Source organism: Alosa sapidissima, chromosome 20 (genome assembly GCF_018492685.1).
Source record: "Alosa sapidissima isolate fAloSap1 chromosome 20, fAloSap1.pri, whole genome shotgun sequence".
NCBI classification, from domain to species: Eukaryota; Metazoa; Chordata; class Actinopteri; order Clupeiformes; family Clupeidae; genus Alosa; species Alosa sapidissima.
The window spans coordinates 16,072,375-16,089,874 of record NC_055976.1 but is presented as its reverse complement, the minus strand read 5'-3'; the positions used below and the strand labels follow the sequence as shown (position 1 = coordinate 16,089,874).

At 45.3% G+C, this 17,500-nt stretch overlaps 2 protein-coding genes and 1 long non-coding RNA gene across 3 annotated transcripts in view; 2 read left to right on the top strand and 1 right to left on the bottom strand.

The window, feature by feature from the left end:
* chrnb4 (cholinergic receptor, nicotinic, beta 4 (neuronal)) overlaps positions 1 to 10,461 on the top strand; it is an 18,032-nt gene extending 7,571 nt beyond the window's left edge. Inside the window, exons 2-6 of the mRNA XM_042074725.1 lie at positions 2,443 to 2,588; positions 4,795 to 4,839; positions 5,284 to 5,393; positions 5,743 to 6,895; positions 9,533 to 10,461. Of these exons, the coding sequence (XP_041930659.1) occupies positions 2,443 to 2,588; positions 4,795 to 4,839; positions 5,284 to 5,393; positions 5,743 to 6,895; positions 9,533 to 9,700 (1,622 nt within the window). The 3' untranslated portion in view covers positions 9,701 to 10,461. The remainder of the gene's footprint in view (positions 1 to 2,442; positions 2,589 to 4,794; positions 4,840 to 5,283; positions 5,394 to 5,742; positions 6,896 to 9,532) is intronic.
* The window catches only part of LOC121694540, a 22,090-nt gene continuing 10,399 nt past the window's right edge, over positions 5,810 to 17,500 (bottom strand). The window contains exon 2 of the long non-coding RNA XR_006025803.1: positions 5,810 to 5,880. This is a non-coding gene — a long non-coding RNA (uncharacterized LOC121694540). The remainder of the gene's footprint in view (positions 5,881 to 17,500) is intronic.
* Positions 14,006 to 17,500, top strand: part of chrna3 (cholinergic receptor, nicotinic, alpha 3) — a 16,550-nt gene continuing 13,055 nt past the window's right edge. The window contains exons 1-2 of the mRNA XM_042074724.1: positions 14,006 to 14,170; positions 15,040 to 15,179. Coding sequence (XP_041930658.1) covers positions 14,110 to 14,170; positions 15,040 to 15,179 — 201 coding nt within the window. The 5' untranslated portion in view covers positions 14,006 to 14,109. The remainder of the gene's footprint in view (positions 14,171 to 15,039; positions 15,180 to 17,500) is intronic.

Below are 17,500 nucleotides of genomic sequence, written 5' to 3'. Positions count from 1 at the left end.
CATTGCTTCAGGGGCATGCAAGTAAGGGGTGCATTTAGGCCGGCTTTACACGACAACGCTCCCGGGTGAAACCGACAAAATATTTTATCAGATGTGCCTTTCGTTTAGACGGCGACAGCGTTTTGGGGGCTTAAAAACGCAAAAAAATGAACCCACCCTCCAGAGTGGAAATCGTAAAGACGCTCCACCGTCGCGTTCCCGTCTAAAGGGTTGAAAACGCAAAAGTGTGCTCTGAGCTGCTCACGCTGGCTATCCTTGCATACGCGTTGACGTCATATTCATGTGCAGTACAGCCAAACAACAATAAACGTCTGATTATTTCCATCAGTCGGACATTCAAGTTGCCTTAGCTGCTTATGATAGCTATTCAGGAGTCCTTTCAGTAACAGCATCGTGGCAAAGGCAGCTAGTACAGCTGTTGAACAATCTCCGTGGAAACTATAGAAGTTTCGTGCCGGAAAATCTCTTTTAATGCAGTAAATTGCTTAACGTTTCTCCTTAACTAAGGAAGCATTTTAAGGTATTCTGTGCAACACCCTTAAGTGAATCCCTTACCTAAGGAGAAATTAAGCCTTAAGGGTCATACTTAAGGGAAAAAACTTAAGGTGCTTTGTGCAACCGGCCACACACCTTTAAAGTGTCCTTTATGACCAAACAATCAAAAGATCAAACAAACCAATGGACTGTAGGCTTCTTCTGTGATCCCCTCTGTTCCTCTTCACCACTGCAGAGCCTCCATCAGCAGAGAGGGGTGAGGGCTGGTCCACCTCGCTCCATCTTATCCCACGCACCCTGCCCTTCCTGTTTCAGCAGGAAGTGGCCGTCCAATCCCTCACTGTTAAGAGCACACTCAGTTAGACTCCCCCCTGCCATTTGTCAAGAGGCGTTGTGGGCGTGTCAGGGCTCATTGTTAGTTGAGTCAGGCCCCTTCATCCTGAAAATTGAAGCCGAAAACATTTTCTATCATGCCTTCAGGACACGGAGGCGTTAACATCCAGTGTGAAAGTGTTACTTAAGTATATATAAGTATATATACTCTTTTGATCCTGTGAGGGAAATTTGGTCTCTGCATTTATCCCAATCCCTGAATTAGTGAAACACACTCAGCACACAGTGAACACAGTGAGGTGAAGCACACACTAATCCCAGCGCAGTGAGCTGCCTGCAACAACAGCAGCGCTCGGGGAGCAGTGCGGGATTAGGTGCCTTGCTCAAGGGCACTTCAGCCAAGCCTACTGGTCGGGGTTCGAACCGGCAACCCTCCGGTTCCAAGTCCGAAGCGCTAACCAGTAGGCCACAGCTGCCTCAGTGTGCTTAGCAACCAATAATAATCACTTCTTTCTTGTTTTGCGTTGTGCTTTTCAAAGGTTTTCATTGAGATTATGTGCCCAGAATCTCATCATAGTCATTGAATCTACAAAAATGCCTCAGAGTTATTTTAACAGAGATGTGTCTAAAACTACTTGATAGAGGTCTACAGACTTGCCTTGTACCGTAATTTCCCAACTATTAGCCGAGGTTTCTACATTTATTTTGCTAAATTTACTTGCATGAAACACTTTCCTGCGGTTTATACACAATGCGGCTAATACACAGGAAATTACTGTAAACACCAAAATCAACTCAGGCAATGCTAGCTAAGTTAGCTTGTTTGCTGATGTATTGCGATGATACTGGATAGTCAGAAATATCATGCAAAAGCTGTTCAAAATTAATTTGGGGATAATTAAAATTAATTTTGAATAATGTTGCTTGTCACAAAGAGTCTATGTCATGTTGCCTTAAGACTGCTATTTGCTTGTGGTCCATGGGGCAAATGGTGTTATCATACAAAGTTATCCAGTTATCCAGACCCTTTGCAGTGTTTATGTGCTGCGAGTTTTTGTTGTTGCATGAGGAACAGGCTGTAATGCTGCTTTCAGAAATGTGCAGTCAGCAACATGACCCGGCACCCAGCCGTAAAGCATGCGCCGTGTAGCGCGATTAAAAGCCGAGGCAGCTAGCTGGAACACGTCAATAAATATCCTCAGCAGGAACGACCTGGGCTATATCACCAGATGAAGAAGGTGTTGACAGGAGAGTAGATGAAATAAAACAAGCCATAGCTCGTGTCAGTTACGCTTTAAAAGGAGTTCAAAGCCTCTGAACTACTGAAGTCTCTCAATTATCCATCTCAGTGTGAAGAAGTCAATTTCCTATATTAGGTCTTCTGGAATTAGCTTTAGCTGAAAGTAATAATCAATGAAAATGTTTGGATGTTTACATAATGGCAATTTGAGAATCAGGTGCAGATGTGTGAATGTATGCATGCATTTATCTGCATGTGACTGAATGAGGGAATTATAATTTTGAATGAATTAATGAACATGTGTCTGTATTTGTGATGCTTGCTGTAGACGTTGTCTTTCCTCTCACCCATGCTATCCCATGATGCCTGTGCAGGTGGCGCGTGTGCAGACGCCGAGGAGCGGCTGATGAACTGGCTCCTGGGCAAAGACCGCTACAACAAGCTGATCCGGCCGGCTGTCAACCGCACCGAGCGCGTCACTATCCTCCTCCAGGTGTCCCTGGCCCAGCTCATCAGCGTGGTGAGTCCACTCTCAGAACCGCCGCTGACATCTGGGTTGAACCCGGCCCTGATGCGGTTCACTTCCGTCAGCTTTCACTCCAGAGCTATTAGGAGTGGACTGGAGTCCGCCTGAGTTGTTCGATTGGGTTCGTTTAGTTCTGAACTCAGGTGTGCACTAAAGCACCGTAGTCGAGTCTTCCAGGAAGAGACCAGTTCACCTGAGCTCCTGTGTGGTTCGTAATCAGGAAGTAAACACCACTGATGACCACTGATGGTTAAAAAAAAAAAACAATCTTAAAAAATAATGATGACTAGACAGTAGCGTGGATGTAAACAGGAAACTGGGTGTGCATCCATTAAAGCCTTGCTCATGAAGTGGGAGACAGTGAGAGACTATTGCCTAGTCACATTTAGATAAATTGTATCTTGAAAATGTATCTCAAATGTATCTAGCACCGATGCCTGCCTCCACAACAGCATCCTTGCCTGTGCAGCCTGCATCAATTATGGCAACAACAAAATTAATAGAAAACAAAAGACTTCGGCATAGGTGTGTCAAAGATTTCAAAAATAACCTGAGGAAGGTCGAACGACCGAAACATTGCTTATTAAATTAACCTTTGCAACAATAACAATGTGCGGGAGTTCCTTAAGAACAGTGTTCATTCGCTATTTCAGCTACTCTTGGAGCGGGAGATAGAGACTATTGCCAAGTGTAAACAAAATAAAAAAACTGCAAGTTCTGTATGAGTTGTTGAGAAAGGGGACCATGGTTTACAAACAAAAAACATTTAGTGTTCCAGGAGTCCAGTGGAGATGGGGAGACAGGGGGGGGGGGGGGGGGGGGCATCACTGAAGTTTAGAGCAGTGAAACATATCAAATGCCTTGGGTTTCAGAAGTGGCGTGTGTGAAGGGTCTGGCCTTGATGAGACCTACTGTGTGGCTTAGGTCTGCCTCCGCTCTGTCATGTGGCGCTTAGTCAAACCAGACACATTCTGGACAGAGATGGGCAGAGAGAGGAAAGGAAGCACATTAGACAGAGGACACACACTAAAGACAGAAACACACACTGCGCGCACACATACACACACACTTAAGCACTCTGAAAATACACCAAGCAGGGAGTCAGTCTATAAAAGAGCCCTTTCCTCTGGTGGATCTTTAGCAAGCATTAACAGCAGCTGCCACTGTCACGGGCCTCAGGACGGAAACCTTCCGCCTGCTCTGCGATACGACGGATGCCGTAAAGCTGCCGGGCCGGGACCGTGGTAGCTTTTGATTTACAAGACGCCGGCCACTATGTCTGTCACCGGCCGCCCTGGGGCCTGGGCCCAGATAGATCCTCACTTTATAGTCTCTCATTGTCTCCCGCTGCACAAGTGATTGAAATAGTCGTGTCCTATAAAAGCAGGGGAGCGCACCCAGGCTCCGGTTGATATACTCGCTCGGGTTGCGTTTCATTCGCGGAGCGGTACGCAGGGGGTGGACGTACGGACGTGTGCAGTATGGATGCCTGCGCCCGTGCCGCCCCAGTGTCTCTCTGTGACTCATTTCATTTGTGGTATATGGATTTAGCATTAGGGAGCGGAGGAGGAGGAGGAGGGGGGGGCGGGCGAGGACACCGAGAGACGGAACACTCGTCGTGTTCTGGTAATGGTGTCATAGATCTAAACAGCATAGCGGGCCAAAGGGAAATACAATCACAGCTCCACACACATCAGTCTAACGGGACATGACACAGCTGTGTGTAAATGTCACACAGCTGCACCAGTATCAGCATGTGTGTGTGTGTGTGTGTGTGTGTGCATTCTGTGTGAGCGTGCAGTATGTATGTACATTTATTAAGTGTGCACAGTGTGTCTCTATAAACTGTCTGCTTGTATGCATCCTTGCATATTATAGTGTGTCTTTTTATGAGTGCTTTTATGATTGTAATGTGTGTATGAGTATGAAGTGTGTTCACTGAGAAGAGTGTGCACTGCATGTTAGAGGAAGTGCGCTTACGTTTATGTACATCATTGTTATATTTTATGGTTGCTTCGACTGCATGACTCTGTGTGTGTGTGTGTGTGTGTGTGTGTGTGTGTGTGTGTGTGTGTGTGTGTGTGTGTGTGTGTGTGTGTGTGTGTGTTTGTGTGTGTGTGTGTGTGTGTGTGTGTGATGGGTATTTAAACCATACTATGCATCTGTGTGTGAGTTTCACATCTACCCTCTCTGTCCACAGAATGAACGAGACCAGGTGATGACCACCAACGTGTGGCTAACTCAGGTGAGCATGAGGATGTCCCTCCCACCTATTAAACAGGATTAGCACATTAACATCCAGGATAGGTGCCCCTCCTGCTGCCTCCCTGTTCTCGATTTAAATAAGGATGAAGTGGGTAATAAGGGATAATGTAGAGAGAGAGAGAGAGAGAAAGGGAGGGAGGGAGAGAGAGAGAGAGTTTATGGGACAGAGGAGAAAGAGAAGAGTCTGTCGGGTTGATGGAACTAGGAAGAGAGTGAGTCTATACGTAGTGCTTGCAAAACAGAGAAAGATCTATGATGTGGACAAGGAGGGAGAGAGAGAACAAGTTGGTGGGAAAACAGAGAGAGAGAGAGAGTAGTGTTGATGGAGTGGAGAAAGAGAGCGAGTCTGTGGTGCTGAGAGAGAGAGAGAAAAAGCGGAGAGACAGACAGAGAGAGATGTTGTTGAGAGTGATTTTCTGTGCAGAACTGGAATGATTACCGTCTGTCCTGGAACCCGGCGGAGTATGAGGGAATCGACAAGCTGCGGATCCCCTCCCGCCACATCTGGCTGCCTGACATCGTGCTGTACAACAAGTGGGTGTCATCCGTCATCCATCAGCTACACGATCCGCCTGTGATGCTCAACAGAGAATCGCAATTAACATTTGTAGTTATAATGCCAAGATGGAGGCGTTCAATATACTGGATTCCCAGTCTGCACATACATGCATGCTCATTGAGAATGCAAGGAACGTTATGTGTTTGATATGTTATGATATATTTCAGTTTTTTCTAACTGAGTGAGAGTCTACTCTCAGTCGTTTTTTAGCTGAGTGACATCTCTCATTCATCTGGGTCTGTCACCAATAGTAACATATAATTTAACATTATCTGCATCATGTCTCATGTTTGCATCCCTCCCTTCTAACTCCTCCCACCCCAGCGCCGACGGCACCTACGAGGTGACGGTCTTCACCAACGCCATCGTGCTGTTCAACGGCAGCATCGCCTGGCTGCCTCCGGCCATCTACAAGAGCGCCTGCAAGATCGAGGTCAAGCACTTCCCCTTCGACCAGCAGAACTGCACGCTCAAGTTCCGCTCCTGGACCTACGACCACACCGAGATCGACCTGGTCCTAAAGTCCGAAGTGGCCAGCATGGACGACTTCACCCCCAGCGGGGAGTGGGACATCCTGGCCCTCCCTGGGAGGCGGACGGTCAACGCCAACGATCCCACCTACGTGGACCTCACCTACGATTTCCTCATCAAGCGCAAGCCGCTCTTCTACACCATCAACCTGATCATCCCCTGCATCCTCATCACGTCCCTGGCCATCCTGGTCTTCTACCTGCCGTCGGACTGTGGCGAGAAGATGACCCTGTGCATCTCCGTGCTGCTGGCCCTCACCGTGTTCCTCCTGCTGATCTCCAAGATCGTGCCGCCCACCTCGCTGGACGTGCCGCTGATCGGCAAGTACCTGATGTTCACCATGGTGCTGGTGACCTTCTCCATCATCACGAGCGTCTGCGTGCTCAACGTGCACCACCGCTCGCCCAGCACCCACACCATGCCCGCCTGGGTCAAGCTGGTCTTCCTGGTCAAGCTGCCCGCGCTGCTCTTCATGCGCCGGCCGCACAACAGCTCGGCGCGCCAGCGGCTGCGGCAGCAACGGCGGGCCCGGGCCCAGCGCGGACTCCTGGGGCTGAGCTACGGGGCGCCCGTGCTGCCCTCGATGCCCACCATCTCGGCCTCGTCTGCCGCCCTGCTCACCTCGGCCTTCTCCTCGCCGGGGCACTTCTTCAAGAGTGCCTCGTCCACCGCCGCCACTGCCACTACCTTCGGCTTCGGATCCCAGGGCGGCAGGAAGGGGGACCTCCGCTCGGACTTCCTGCCCAATGGGTACGCCTCGGCGCAGGACCTGAGGCAGAGAGCAGGAGGAGGAGGAGGAGGAGGAGGAGGAGGAGGAGGAGGAGGAGGAGGAGGAGGAGGTGGCAGTGGGGGTGGTGGGATGGACTGGGGCTCTAACGTGGAGGAGGCCGTGGACGGGGTGCGCTACGTAGCTGACCGCATGATGGGGGACGACGATGACCAGAGCGTGAGTAATCAAAGGCCGAAATGAGCTCTTGCAGCTCACTTAACAGTTATTGATTGATTGTCTTGCTTGCATGGCCTGTTTGTACAATGCACATAAATTATGCAATGTGCACATCTAAACAAACTGGTAAAAGCACTGACTAAGGGTTAGACCATCACAACAGATGTTTTAATTGTTTTTATGCTTGTTTTCTACACATTATTCTCTTTATATATGACGGCTCTAGTGTACAGTGCTTCTTTCCTTTAAACATGCCTGTGGTACTCTGAGTATAACCTCTACCTCACAATTCTGTTGCTGATGTTTACATTTCCCGTAACATACATACATGGTGTCAGCACATATGGCATTGCATTTAAACATCTGAACGTGTTACCAACTAGACACACCTTACATCTTCAAATGAAAACTTGACACAGCAACATGTCAAATAACCATCTGACATCTTAAATAGGAAAGAGCAGCCTGCGTCCACTAAGCGATGGGTCTTGTCCTGTAAGTGCAGAGTGTTATGCTTTTGTGTCAGAGGAGTCACCTGTCTGTAGAGGAACGTGTCAGTAGACAACAGGGTCAGCATTCCTATAGGAAGTGTTTAGTGTGACGACTCACAGACCGAAGTGTTAGAGACTCTGTGAAACACGAGCGAAGCGACACAAATGCTCTACCATTGATTGTTTTCTGAAGTAGATCAATGGAGGAGGCTGTTTGAGAAATGGTTGCCCTCGCAGTAAGGACAGGGCAGATGAGAGAGCCGGAGGTTACGGGGTCAATAGGAACAGTGGCCATGTATAGCTAAGCAACTTTAACCCCATGCTGCTGAACTCATTAAAGGCAAACTATTTCTCATCCTCAGTCTGTCCTGTCCACTTCTTCCATTTCTTTCATCTTCTCCATTTCATCTCTTTCTCTCTCTCTCTCTTTCTTTCTGTTGTTCATTTTCTATCTTTATCTTCTTTACCTCTTTCTCTTTGTCTTCTCCAGTGTTGGGGAAGTTACTTTTAAAAAGTAGTGTTTGCTCGTTACTCGTTACTTACTCAAAAAAGTAACCCGTTACTTTACTTAGTTACCCTCTATGGAAAGTAACTTTTTATGTTACTCGTTACTTTTACATTACTTTTATGTTGCTCGACTTTGGGCAGAACCCAATATCTGTTCCTAAATGTGTAGGCCTACATAAAGTTCTACTATGGAGGACATAACAGGTATCTCTTTTGTGCTATTTATTATAAAAAAAAATGTCACAAACAGAGCACTTGACAAGAAAACATTGGGCTTATAGGCTTCAACACCACAACTAAAGCCCTATGAAACAATATCAAATAGCATAGCCTCGATTCATCTTGGGCATATAGGTGAACACAAAATATATGAGGGCTTATTTTATAGCCTTATACTCTTTCATTAAACAGGCGCTCCTCCGAAATTTGGTGCAAAGCTAGTGCAAATCGGATCAATAGGCTGACAGTTGAGTTAACGGCAGTGGACAAAATCAGGGCACAGTGTAGGCTACAACTAACACTCACATTCCTCCCCTTAGTTTCAACGAGTTCGAAGAAATGTCCATCCCTCAGAAGTTAGCGTTGGCTGCGTCTCGCTTAATTGCCACCAGCCTCTGTCACGTACCATGTGGAGCTATGATTGCACTTCATGCTACCAGCCTCTGTCACGTAGGCTGCCGAGTGGAGCTCGTGCCTATTGCGCAAGCGCGCAGCTGAGAAAGCAGCGTCGCTGTCAAACCTGTCCCTAGGAAAAGTAACTTTGCGCCGATATGAAAAAGGAACTACGTTACGTAACCAAATTTTCAGTAGTAGTGCGTTACACTACTTTTTACTCGAAAAAGTTGTTACGTTACTGTAATGCGTTACACACAACACTGGTCTTCTCACTACTTTACTTGAAGAGTCCCCCCGCAGACTATCTACAGATGCTCAGATGATCAACACACTATCTGTCGACTATCTTTCTTAACTACAATTTATGTTTAAGGTTAAGATTAGGGGTTTGGGGTTTGGGGTTGGTTAAGCTTATGTTCAGTAACTGTTCAACATTTTTTGCATACAACTTGAGGCTTAAGAGTTACAGTGTGTTGAAATGATTTCAAACAGAAAACGTGGCTGGTGCAGCTCGGCTATTAGAGTGTTTTCTGTGATGCATCTGTATAAGTGGACAGACACAATGTCATGCATATGTCCGTATGTGCAGTGGTGTAGTCTAGTTAGCTGTAGTGGGTATACTGTGGTGTAGCCTTGTTAGCTGTAGTGGGTATACTGTGATGTAGCCTTGTTAGCTGTAGTGGGTATACTGTGATGTAGCCTTGTTAGCTGTAGTGGGTATACTGTGATGTAGCCTTGTTAGCTGTAGTGGGTATACTGTGATGTAGCCTTGATAGCTGTAGTGGGTATACTGTGATGTAGCCTTGATAGCTGTAGTGGGTATACTGTGATCAACCCCAAATGTTAATACGTATCCTTGCCTATTTTTAATGGGTATACTGAGATGCTGATGCTTTTTAAGTGGGTATACTGTGTAGTCCTGCGTATCACTTAGACTACACCACTGCATATGTGTAATTATTATGTGTGCTATTCCCCAAGCCACAGCGCGCTTACTCTGCTGTCCTCCCCTCCTCTCCTGCAGGTGATCGAGGACTGGAAGTACGTGGCCATGGTAGTGGACCGGCTCTTCCTGTGGATCTTTGTGATCGTGTGTGTGTCAGGGACACTGGGTCTCTTCCTTCAGCCCCTCTTCCAGAGCCACATCGTGCCGCTGCCACACACAGAGTCCGCTGGCAGGAACGGCATCTGACGTGACTCGTGTGTGTGATCTACGTGACAGGTGTGACTGATGTGTCTGTTTATGTGACGGAGGTGACAAATGCGATGGAGGTGAAAGAGTGATGGACATTACAGGACGGATGGAGGGAGACTCATTCACCACAAGACTGAGGACATCAGTATTCAGCAGTGCTCAGCTCTGAGGGTGAGGAAGAGGATGAGGAAGAGTCATGTCTCACCTTCCAATCACATGCTGTTGCTGAAGGGCATCCAAGCACCAAATAATTAATTGCAAGTCCACACGCTTTCTCTTTAAAAAAAAATGTGCACACAGCCTAACAATTTAGCTAGAATCAGATCACTAGATGTCAGATAGACACCTTTCACTGTGAAAGAAGAAAAGAGACTCATAAATAAGGTGACCAGACATACTCTTTGTTTTTTGTTTGTTTTTCTAAACTGTTTGTTTCACAAGGCCTGTAGTACCACCCAGTCGCTATGTAACTAAATCCCACTTTTTACAGTTGTTAGACAAAGAATCTTACCGCCATGACGTAAAACACACAGAGCCATTTAAACCGTGTGTGGACCAGTGGTGTGCTGGCTTTACTCTTCCTATCAACCCAGTCCAAATTCTTGTCTTGTGTCTTGTTCGGAAGGAGTGCTTTACAGGGATGAATGGAAGCCTCATAAACTGACCTCATCATCACAAATTGACATTTATTTCCTGCTATTAACTTTGTTAACCTTGGTTGCTTCTGTAAGTTACCATTTTTACTTGCTCTCTGTAAGTCTGTGATTTTTATTATTTCATTAAAAATTATATAAAATGCACCATTGATCCATGAGGATTATTTTCTTCTATAAAACCTCTGAGAATAATTGGTTTGAAAATTAATTTATGGTTCATATTCAGTCTTTGCCAATTCCATTTCAATTTGCTAGGCCTAACTGGACAATGTGTTCATTACAGTGACATTGTGAGTGTATTCAACAGTTTACATTTTTTGGCAAGAAGAAGAGTTTGACAGACCTGACAGTGAACCTCTCTCTCTCTCTCTCTCTCTCTCTCTCTCTCTCTCTCTCTCTCTCTCTCTCTCTCTCTCTCTCTCTCTCTCTCTCTCTCTCTCTCTCTCTCTTTCTGCACTCTTTCTCTCGCTCTCTCTCTGAGTTTGTTGTACACCTCATGCCATCTACTGGACATGCGTATTCTGTGAATCCTATTCTATGTGCTGTCTACCACACACACACACACACACACATACACACACACAGCATGAGAGAGAGGGAGACAGATCTGGTCAGGTATTGTCCAAGGTCATAAAAATATTTGTACCCTCATGCAAACACAAAAATCCATCCAGTGCATGCTACACAGATACACACACACACATACACACACACACACACATACACAAGTATGCATACATGCACATACACACACATACAGACAGACACACACACACACTTGTACACACAAACTGACATGTAAACACACACACACACACACACACATGCAAGCACACACAGTGATACACACACACATTCTCTCTTTTTGTTCCTCAAATTACCTTTCCTTAAAGAGTGCTGAGTGCGCTGGGCTATTCTGCCGACTGCAGAGGTTCCTTTGTGAGCTGCGTATTGAAATCATTAGAGATTGCCTCCTTCATCTCCGCCAGCTGCTTGCTCTTCCAACACACCTCCATTTACAGCCCGGCTGCCAAATGCAGCGACAACTTTTTCATTGATTTACCCCCTTCTTGATGACCGTTGATTAATCAGGCTTTTAAGACATCCGCACATTAGAGGGGAGGTCCGCTGGCGATGTTGCTCTACACACATCCATAAACGTGCCTTCCTCAATCATTCTACACACATCCATAAACGTGCCTTTCTCAATCGAGATGGAATACAACAGGAGGGGCATACACACTGAGAGCTGTGGACTAGAGGGGGGGGGGGGGGGGCTAGTGATTAAGGGCCTTTGGTGTGGACTAGAGGGGGGTTGGTTAGTAATCTAGAACCTTTGGTGTGGACTAGAGAGGGGAGGGGGGCTAGTAATCAAGGGTCTTTGGTGTGGACTAGAGAGGGGGGCTAGTATTTAAGGGGCTGAATGGGCAAGCAGACAAATAGCCTCCTGACCCCATGCCAGGTCACTGTTTGCTTTGCAGTAAAGCAGAGGCTTCCAACAGCATCCAAAAAGAAGTCCAGTGTTTGTGTGTTTATGTTTTATTTTTCATATCAGGTGCAATTTAGGTGTTCTTGAACATACTGCCCTGTTATGTCCTCATATCACAATAAACTGCAAGGGATTGGACTCTAGCCCTCGTTCAGAGCCAAGGTACTTTCCGATGCCCCACAAAAATGATGTATGTACCCTTAATGATAGCCAGAATGTCTTATGTGCTGAGTCTAAGAGTAGGCTTGATATGTGATCTTTGTTTAATGCTGATGGCTTTGTTTTGGATAAAGCTCAGCTCACACTTGAGCGGTAAAGTATTTACCTAATTAACAAGTTTTATCTTAAACAATTAATTAGAGTGTTGTCTTACAAGGAGGATGGGACAACAACAAGTATCCAACAGAAATATTTCTAACAGCTGTTTTCAGTCCAATGAAACATTGCCAAGAAATATCCAAACATAAATAATATCACTTTAATGATCACAGAGTAAGTTGTGTACACATCATGCGGCTTCTGGTTTTGGAGTGCATTAACACAACCCCTTTTGAAGTCTCAGGAGTCCTCAGGTACTCTATGTTTGTTAAGTATTATAAATAATTTGCCTAAATTGCCTTCACTTTACATTCTATACTATGAATTATAGCCTACAGTACCTTATACTTCATACGCTGTGACATACACAATTTTGTTGTGCTATCTGTAGAGTTATCCCGCCATAATGTGTTCTTAGTATATAGAATACATATTAAAGATACTTGCAATTTTCCTGTGCATCATTATTATGCTACAGCACTATTTTCATGTTGATACACTGATGCCCAAGAAGCATCAGTTTGCTGTCACATCGGGTTCTGAGGTTCAGATCGGTGTATTAAAAGCATATTGGTTCATTCAGAAATCACAACCTGGTGTTTTTAATAATGAAAGTGATGAGTGATGTAGTGGGCAGGCCCCTCCTCATGCAGTGCTTGTGTGTGTGCTTATGTATGTGTGTGTGTGTGTGTGTGTGTGTAGGAGTGGTAATTATGTGGGTGTATGCTTGAGGGGAGAATAAAAGACCCCAGACAGGAGGCATAACCACATCAGTCCACACTAACACTCTGACCCAAACAGGATTTGAATAAAGGAGTCACAACACTTTAAGTATAAGTATATACTCATTTGATCCTGTGAGTGAAATTAGGTCTCTGCTATTTATCCAAATCCATGAGTTAATGAAACACACTCAGCACACAGTTAGGAGGAGCACACACTAATCCCGGCGGAGTGAGCTGCCTGCTACAACAGCGGCGCTCGGGGAGCAGTGAGGGGTTAGGTGCCTTGCTCAAAGGCACTTCAGCCGTTGTCAGGGTTCGAACAGGCAACCCTACGGTCCCTAAGTCTAACCAGTACGGCTGCCCCTTCCACTTTACCACAAACACTCTGTAAGGGGTAGGCCAGGGGTTGATTGTGTTTAATTAGCTACTCTTCAAGCAATCTTAAGGAATAGTCTGAAAACAGATATCACTCAGCTAGGGAGTTCCATGGCACACGGATGGTTTGCTGTAAGTGATCTGACCACTGGTCATCCTGAGCGCGGTGGATGGGAGGCAAGTCCGTTGTCCATGGTACTGAAGCCATATATCACGCCCCGTGTAGTAACACTCGACGAAAAATTATGTTCTTGAAAAACCCAACCAGCAAACAACCAAAGACCTACGCAGTTTACTAAATGATCAGGCTGCAATATTCCAAATAATTAAGTAGGCTAGGCACATTATAGTGTTTTGATGGGCTTGCAATCAGTTTCCGATAGTGTTCCTCGTAGGCTAGAAATCACCCTCTAAGGTGAGAATAAAGAGATTGACTGATCTCATGACACGTATTACTTCAGAAGACTTTCGATAAAATGCAGCACTCAAATATTCATCCAATTATCCTTACGGTAAAAGGAAAGCACCCCAAGCGCAGCTAGAGTTATGTCTCCATCGTCCGCCCTCTCCACCCCCTGGCTTAGTGCTTGACTATGCTCTCTCTCTCTCCCTCTCTCTCTCTCTCTCTTCCTTCCCTCGAATCCTCTCTTCTCTCTCTCCAGTGCACTCTCCCTCTCTCACTTCCTCTCCACCCTCCTCTCTCTTTCTTCCCTCCGTTCGAAATGTTGGCCGACGACCACAGTCCACCTATCGGTGCGCCGTCACCATTCTCTCTGTCTTTTGGCTCACCTTCCTCTCGCGGCGGATCAAGATTCATTGCACAGGATTCTTCAGAACTGCGAGATGGATGTCCGAATAGTCCTGATATTCCCAGTCTGTGTGTTTCTCTTCAATCTATTTGCGGGTGAGTCTTCTGTTGGTCGTCTTCTGCTATATTTCATACAAAGTGAGTGCCGGTCATGATTCCTTGGTGATACTTGTTGCTGTCGGTCGGATTAGTTCGAAAATTAAACGCACAAGTGTTGTTGCGAAGGACGCCGCAACAATAGCCTAATTAGTTACAGATAACTGGTTCAAACCTTTTTTTAGACAAGCCTAGCATATAACTGTTAAGTCTGTTAGGATAAGTTTAATATTTGTGGTGGATATATCACAAGTAGTCTAAGTTATTATATCACCCATTTTTGATTGAATAAAGTTGTAGCTACAGTTTCGGTTTTCCGATGGCATTAAAATATTTCCCCAATTACCTTTGAACAAATTGTATTGTAGGTTGAAATATAGAGGATGTCACTCTGTCGTGACATTGGGCTGTTTGTTTCTTAGAGCTAGAGCTTAAATATTTACATTCTATCTTTGGGATATCCGTCACATCATTGCATGTCCGTTTTAACCAAATCGATAACCAACATGCCAGATGCCTCGATGACAGACGCAATCTTCTCGTGATGAATATTTTGTTGACACTATGAAATCGATTTAATTTTTCACCATAGCAAATTGATGTTGTTTTCAGGCTGAGAAGAGTAATAACAAACATCTGTCCCTTGACATATAACTGTTCTTCAGCACTAAATCGGAAGGAAAGTTTATATTTACTGTAAACAGACCACTCAACCCCCTGAAGAATTTCCATTACAGCAGTGAGCCACTGCAATCCCCTGTCTGTTTGAATAGGGATATGTTTCAAAGAATGTCCAGTAGTAGGACAGAGACAGCCATCATTCTCCTCCCTAGGTTCAACTGTGTTCTCTCCTGTTGTTCTGCGTTAAGGTGGAACCTGCTCAGAGGCAGAACACAAGCTGTTCTCTGTGATCTTCTCAAACTACAACCAGTACATACGGCCGGTGGAGAATGTGTCAGACCCAGTTGTTGTACAGTTCGAGGTGTCCATGTCACAGCTGGTGAAAGTGGTAAGTTTTGCATTTGGTCAGTGCATTGTGTGTGTGTGTGTGTGTGTGTGTGTGTGTGTGTGTGTGTGTGTGTGTTTGTGTATATGTGTTTGTGTGTGTGTTTGTATGTGTCTGTGCATGCTTGTGTGTGTGTGTTTGTGTATATGTGTTTGTGTGTGTGTTTGTATGTGTCTGTGCATGCTTGTGTGTGTGTGTTTGTATGTGTGTGTGTCTGTGTGTGTGTGTGTGTGTGTGTGTGTGTGTGTGTGTGTGTGTGTGTTTAACCATGACCTGGGTGGGTGGGCTGTTACGCCCAGCTCTTTTATGTTTGTCCCCACCTTTAAAATGATAAATCACTGCCATCCAAGACATTGGATGGTATATCACAACGCACAACAACTGTGCTAGAGAGAAATTGATAAAGAGAGAGAGAGAGAGAGAGAGAGAGAGAGAGATGATGGGAGGAGAGGGAGAGGTATATTGTACAGGGGGAGAGAGAGATTAGTGAGGAAAAGAGGAACGAGAGGGAGATAGAAGATGGAGAGAGAGGGGGAAAGAGGAGGGAGGTGCAGCAGAAGTGATAGGCAGAAAGAGAAACAGGGAGAGAGAGGGAGAGCCATGGCAGAGGGGAACAAATCATTTTGTGGCATCACAGCATGGAGCTGAATCCTTACTCTGCAACTCCCTTCCATTCATCTAAATGAATATGTATTGATGTATTGATTGACTGCAATCAAGAGCCCCTTGCTGCTTAGCTGCCTTGTCCCCCTCAACTGGAATGTGTGTGTGTGTGTGTGTGTGTGTGTGTGTGTGTGTGTGTGTGTGTGTGTGTTGGGTTGTGTATGTATTTGTGTTCTTGTCTGTATAAATCTCCATAGGAGGTTTGTGTGTGTGTGTGTGTGTGTGTATGTGAATGTGTGCGTGTGTGTTTATGCCGGAATGTTTTTGTGTGTCTGTGTTCGAGCACTGAGCTTCTCTCTGAGGATTGTCCTCTCTTTCTCTCTCTCTCTCTTCTCTCTCTCTCTTCTCTCTCTCTCTCGCTCTTTCTTTGTCTCTCTCTCCCTCTCTCTCTCAATTTAATTAAATTCAATTCAATTCAATTCAATTCAATTCAATTCAATTCAATTCAAAGGTTCAATGGTGCTGTATTGGCATGACAAAAAGGGCATTTGCATTGCCAAAGCAGTCCTACATAACAGTAGCCTGACGTAGTCATACTCAATTCTAGTCAGAATATGAGTCTGATACTGCTCCATTGGGACATAATTATGGGGCGTGTTTCAATCGATACGGGGGGGGGGGATGCCTCTGCACTCAATTGGATAGATCTAACCAATCAGAGCAACGAAATAGCTTACCGTGAGGTGTAGGAAGAAAACACATGAACCATCCTTCTTCTCCACAAATGCCTTAACATTGTTTTCTGTTCTTTTGTAAAAGTTAGTGCCGTCAATAACTCTTAGCCTATAACACTCATTAGCGAAATCTAAGAGATAGGTAGTAGGGTAGGCTATTAGGAAAAAACTGATAGCCTATATCCCCTCCGTTTTTAAAAATAATTCTGTTGAACACCGATATGCTACAAACATGTTAAACAGCTGGGAAAGGCTGTTGCAAATCCCTCGAACAGGTGGTCAATCAGAAATTTCAAACGAACGAGGGAACATGTCGCAATGCAACAGCGCTGTTTTCCCTTGATGAAAGTGAAACCACAAGTTTTCCCACATCTCAACTTTGGCCAAAGTTTTCAGAAATAATCGTTTTCTGTGATAAAACCTCATTAAATAATATTCATTTTCCATATGGGGTCTTAAAAGCCATGTATCCTTCTAGCCACAGAGTTTTTGTTTCAAACATAAGCCAAATCTAAGCGTGCTCAGATAACGTGATAGACCAGGCTCTGTTGCTCACCTGTCCATCATCGTAAAGCCCGATTTGATTGGTCCGCCTGATCTCGGGCGAGCATACTTGCTCCACAATGGAGCAATGCCAGGCCGAACTTCCCGACCTCAAATGTTGTGGGCGGGACTAAGTTCGGAATGGCAGGCTAACAAAACAATGCATAGACATGTATGTGTAACATACATAGATCTAAACTTATATAAAATATCCATAGGTAATAGAGGATAGAAGAAAAAAGATATAGGACAAATAAAAAACAATACAACACAGACACACACACACACACACACACACACACACACACACACACACACACACACACACACACACACACAGACACACAAACATACACATAGATCATACATGTAGACCAAAAAGGCAGCTGAAGGACCCTTTCCTGAGAGTATAGCCATTTTTCATCTTTGTTTAGCTCTTCAAAA